Source organism: Vicia villosa, linkage group LG3 (assembly GCF_029867415.1).
Source record: "Vicia villosa cultivar HV-30 ecotype Madison, WI linkage group LG3, Vvil1.0, whole genome shotgun sequence".
Lineage (NCBI taxonomy): Eukaryota > Viridiplantae > Streptophyta > Magnoliopsida > Fabales > Fabaceae > Vicia > Vicia villosa.
The window spans coordinates 28,370,044-28,375,968 of NC_081182.1; the positions used below are offsets into that span (position 1 = coordinate 28,370,044).

General features: G+C 32.5%; 1 protein-coding gene across 1 annotated transcript; it reads right to left on the reverse strand.

Moving 5' to 3' along the window:
• Positions 1-654: 654 nt before the first annotated feature.
• On the reverse strand, positions 655-1,319 carry LOC131657772 (uncharacterized). The gene is made up of 2 exons (XM_058927134.1): positions 1,137-1,319; positions 655-1,052 (listed from the first exon to the last, which is right to left on the reverse strand). The coding sequence occupies exons 1-2, from the start codon at positions 1,317-1,319 to the stop codon at positions 780-782; spliced, it is 456 nt and encodes a 151-aa protein (XP_058783117.1). The 3' UTR covers positions 655-779.
• Positions 1,320-5,925: the final 4,606 nt, after the last annotated feature.

Here is a 5,925-nt window from a genome sequence, read left to right on the forward strand (position 1 = left end):
ACGCAATTCAATCACAGTTGCTCAACTACTTGCCATGAGGAGGGCTAGACAAGGACAAGGACCAACAGCGGCATTTCAGCCACCAACAAGTCAGAGACCCAAGATGCCTTATAAAAGAAAATCCAAATAGGATGTAACCTTGTTTGGTGCTTTTTGGGATCTAATGTTTTGATTATTTTGGGATCTAATGTTTTGACTGGTTTTTCTGTTATGAAGTGTTTAATACCAGCTATCTAGTTAAGTACTCAGCTATCTAGTTTTTGTAACCTTGATGTAACCTGGTTTTTCTGCTTTTTGGGATCTAGTTAAGTACTCAGCTATCTACTATGTAATTCTGTTATGAAGTGTTTAACCTGACAATGTAATTCTGTTATGATGTAACCTGACAATGTTTTGGTTGATTGAATATGCAATGTTTTGGTTATTTATTGATTTACTATCTAATTCTGGTTTGTGTATAACATTGTTATAAACTGGTTTCTGTATAACAATGTATATCAGTCATGTGTTAAATTGTAACAAACTGATCATTTATGATTTTAAATTGTAACAAACTGATCCTTTAAGATTTTAAATTGTAACAACTATGTCTTACTGATACTTATATTGTAACAACCAGATCTTCATTTGTACATTGCACTAAGTAGTAAATTGCAGTATCAAAACTGGAATATGCAACACAGATCAAGAAGATAGCATTAAACTCCAATTGTCATAAAATATTACATCAAGGGGCCAAAAACTACTTGTTACAACCATAACATTAACATTAACTATGATCACCACTCCTTAAACAACATACAAATCAACACTACAACAATCAAAACTAAACAGATTATGACATAAAATAGCATCTTCATCATCTTCAAAATGTTCTTCATGATATCCTTGTTGTAGTTGTCATCCCTCCTAAGCATCTTGAGTTGTAAATCCTTTTCGTCACATTTAGAACACCTTGATAATGCAGCGTGTTGTATCTCTTGTTTGCCTTCATCACTATGTTGATTTTCATACCACAGAAAAAAATTGCAACCAGGATTATCATCTTCACTCTGTTAACAAAATCAACAAGAGTAAACCCAACTCAGACACATAAGAATTAAATATCATATCCAACCTAATCACAACATACATACCTTAAAGTATCTGCATCCCCAAAATAGCTTCCCCAAGTTTCTTCCTTTCTTCTTAACTGATCTTATCGCTGCTTTGGATCCACACAAACATAACGGTTCAATTCCAGATTGAGACGCACTCGATATTAACGAAATTGAGTTCTCAGCTCTACGATTTGTTGCGCTGCTACCGAATTGGGCCATTGACGGAGAGGAGAAAAAAATTAGGGTTCACGATTTTGGGAATGAGATGGAAATGTAAACCCAGAAAGCTTAGGGTTCACGATTTGTAGGAATTTTTTTTCACAAATTAAATAAACAATATGATATATTCACAGTCAGCATACCTTAACGGACAGCTCAGCACCGTTAGTGACAAATCATCATTTTTGGGACGGAACCTTTGACCAAGGGCAACGTTGATAGTGTTAGGTAACTTAAAGGACCATTGTGGAGCAAAAATAACATAAAGGACCAAGTTGTTACATTTAAATAAGTTAAAGTACCCTAGAGGTAATTTAGCCCATATTGTTCTTCTTTGGATGTGAGAAAAGAGGGACTATTTATAAGATGGGAGATTAGGTTAAGAAGTTAAAAAAGGTATAAAATCAAATTGATCATAATTAATTAAAATAATCAAAAACCCCAAAATTAAAATTATTTGATTTGAGATTTATGATTGTATTTAGTCAATTATATCAATTCTTTCCTAAAACTACAAATACTAACCTAAAATGCAAAAAGGTGTAAAATCTTTTCAAATCTTTTTATTTTATGATTTTTTTAGAGGAAAAAAAAGGAAAAATTGAAAAAATAATTTTTTTTAAAAAATGATTAAATAATAAATACGAAAATTAAGAATTAAAATGATAAAAAAAAACATATTTTTGTGATTTTTAATGAAAATAAAGTTAGAAACAAATAAAAGGTAAATATGTCAATAAATGAGATTCGAACCCAGGACCTCTCGCTCTCGTACCTTTTACCTTCAAAGCCTTACCAATTGTGCCAACTTATCTATTCAAAACTAAATGGCGTTTGAAAATATATGAATGTCATGCAAATATTTGTTATTTAAAAGATACGAATCGTTTAAAGTAAATCATCATATATTTTAAATAAACAAAATTAATTAATGTCAAGGTGTCAGTAACAATAGACCAAAGTCTTTGTGAGGACAAAAAATAATACGGACAAATTTTGGAGTATAATACTGTAATCATTTGTTAAAGTACATTGAACTTTAGACTGGAAAGATGTCAAGTAACATGGCAGGAGCTATTTGGTTGTCAGTTTGATGGTGTATTTGAAAACTAAGAAATGATATAGTTTTTAATAGTGTAGAATGGGATGCAGAGGAACTCTTCTTTCAGATTTAGGTACTCTTGGTGGTGGCTTGCGATAAGGTCCAAAGATAAAATTTTATGTAATTTTTATGAGTGGTTTAAAAACCTGAGTTTGTGCAATTGAGTGGTTGTTGTTTCAGTTTCATTCGTCTTGTTTTTCTTGTATGGGTTGGAATATCTCCAATACTCCTTAATACAAGAGTTACTTATTAAAAAAAAAACACACTATGGCAAGATTTGGTTGTATTGGCATTATCTCCATTAATTTTTTTTCTTCTCCTATATGACCAGCCCGACTCAAAAGTTCAATCATACAAATATAATGTGCTCTTTCTGGCACTATACCGTACCTCTTTGTCATCTTGTGAAATTGTCTTTGAGCCTCTTCAACCAATCCAACATGACTACAAGCAAATAAAACTCCAATATAAGTAATATGATCAGGGATCATAGTACTATCCTCTTGCATTATTTAAAACATACTCAAAGCTTCATTTCCATAACCATGTATGGCTAAACCATTAATCATGCTAGTCCACATCACCATATCTTTCTTTTCCAAACTACTATTGAAAACCTTTTGTGCACTTCTTAACTCACCATTCTTGGCATACATGTCCAAAAGAGCAGTAGTAGGTCAATATCCGTTGCAATATTACTTTTCAACAGATAAGCATGAACCGTTTCTCCTAATGCCAACAAGGGCAGACCTACGCCTAGCCCGTCAATTTGCACCCACTTCAAAAAGTTTACTGTTTTTACTGTGTGTGTAACCCACCGTAAACCTATCTCTGGTATCCTATGCTAGCTACCTATTTTTATTTTATTAGGTTATATTACTGTTATTATTATATTTTTATTATTACAATTATTTGTGAATCTATTTCTATTTTACTAACTTATATTATTATTATTATTATTATTATTATTATTATTATTATTATTATTATTATTATTATTATTATTATTATTATTATTATTATTATTATTATTATTATTATTATTATATCATTAGTAACTCATACTCAGAAAAAGCTCTTCCACTGTAATAAGTAGAGTTGCACAAAATTTATGACACATACGATTAAATAACTATTTATAATCCTATACAATATTATAATTTATTTAACTATTTATACATTTGACTTGAGATATTTTAAAATTCAAATTATTTAAAACAATTTTAAAATTAAGATATGTAGTCCCTAATTTTATAAATTGTAGTAATTTTGGTTAAAAATAATTAAAAGTGATGAACTTTTATCTAAAAATAATTAATTTTGATTTCTAAAACCATTACAAAAATACAATTATACTAAGAGGTTAAAGGTAGTGCACTGACAGTGTAAAAAAGTTTTACAATGTCATCCAATAGAAACAAATCATTTTACCATGTCATATAAGTTTTTTTAAAATTACAGTCTAACTTGTCCTGATTCATGGTCGTAATTGATTGACAGTTTTAGTTTTACACTGTGCATCACCAATTTTCTCTTATACTAACATTAGTCTGATGGAACAAAAAATAACAAAATTATAAATACATTAAATATGCCACAATCATATCAAACCACCTTCATTAGTTTATATCCTTGGTAACCATTTATCATACAGTTCCAAGCAACAACATTTTTCCTGGGCATTTTGTACAGAAGTTGCAAGAATAACATTACTAATAGACGCACACACAACTCAAGATGCATGGCTGAGAAGTTTAAGGCACGAACACGGGGTCACTACTGCCGGTTAGCCAAAATTTGCATTCGAAGGCTTTTGTTGTGTGTGGTGCAAAAGGGCTGCAGCTCAGCGTGCATAAGGCACCAACTCAAGTATATTACCCCATGTAACCATGCAAAGAGTGACACACATGAAAGTGGAGGGAGAAATTACTTCAAATGAATAACAACTTGCATATTAAGTTGTTAAGGAAAAGTATCAGCTGCACTCATCACCACCCTATCCATCATATACCCTCATATAAGAATCACCCCACACATTTTGCCACTCTCTCTCCTCGATTTTCTTTTCCCAGTTTCACACTCTCACTCTCATTCCTCTCGAATACCTCAAATTTTCTCTCTCCTCTCATTCAGTCACTATCTCTCCACACCATAAGTTTGTTACAAAACTCAAAAAAAAATCCATAACGGTTTTAAACCTCAACCATCATCATCTTCATTTTGGGACTGCAAACAGCATCACCTTCCTCCACGGATCCTTGAAAATCGATTCTGCATTTTTTTTTCTTCAAAGCATTTATCACCTTCCTTTTCTTGATCCAACTTCAGATTAAAGGATTCAAGCAAACTCCAAAACTGAGTTTATTTCGCAGTCGGTGGAGTTATCTCAAAGCTATCATCATCTTCATCGGAAGTAGGAGCAGCTGTTGAGTTTTCTGAAGATCCGATCAAGATTCTTCATCAGGTAAGTTCTTGATCTCTTTCTCAGCATGTGTAGTTGTTGATGATAGTACATTCATTGAATAAGCTGTTGAGCTCCGCCACCGGAGGCTGGAGGTGGATGTATGTATATCTTGTTGCAGGTGTTCTTATTGCTCTGATTTTCTGTGGTAGTTGCGTGTGTTTCAATGAATATGTATGCATATTGGATTCAACGCATAGAAATAAGTAGAGTAACTCGTGTTTCGTGGATTCCGGTGAGTTAGGGCATGACTGAATTGAGTTCGTTCAGGATGTTTAAGGCATTGTATACTGAAACTGAGGTCGGATTCGTGTTCTACACGAGAATCCGAGGGAGGTAGTGTATGATTCTGAAATTTCTGGGCGTTTAGACGCATCACCGGCGAGGAGCCTGCCGGAGAAGGTGACCGGAGGCCTAGCTCCGGCGTCAGTTTGTTTGAATGTTTTGGCCTCCCTCCTGTGTGTGGCCGCATCCTATTGGTCAGGGCTTAAATTTCTTTTCCATGTCATAGTACTGATTCTTTTTGTTGTGGTAATTGAAAATGGATGTTGGTGTGTGATTGGTCATTGATTGAGTTTTGTCACGTAGTGACTTATTAATATGATTGCCCAATTGATTTTAGTATCACATGAAAATTGGTATCACATGAGGTATGGTTTTGAAATAAAATAAAGAGCAATGCTATATTATTGGTTTTCTGTCGAACCTTTCATCTTGTTTTTTCTGGTTTTTTGTATTTGAATTTTTCTTCATAATCTTTGTAGTTTTCTATCTCTTTTGATGAAAATGTGGTAAGCAAAAATGTGATGTTACGATCATGATTTTAGAAAATTTTCACTTAATTGTTGTTCATAAAAAATGGCAAAAACATATTAACATTTTTTGTAGTCTTCTAGTCATTTTTTTTATGCAATTCTATATGAACTTTGGTGTAGCTTTCGTTTGCTGGATATATAAAGTTGTTTTTTTGCGGTAACTAAACTAATAATATATTTCTTGATCGATTCTTGATGATGCATGAACAACATTTTGCAGGATTCATC

What these genes read in the sequence shown, in the direction of transcription:
- LOC131657772 (XM_058927134.1), bottom strand. Translation starts at nt 1,319, where the DNA reads ATGGCCCAATTCGGTAGCAGCGCAACAAATCGTAGAGCTGAGAACTCA. An exon ending in GGGGATGCAGATACTTTAAG is followed by an intron (nt 1,053 to 1,136) that starts GTATGTATGTTG and finishes TTTTGTTAACAG; the next exon opens with AGTGAAGATGATAATCCTGG.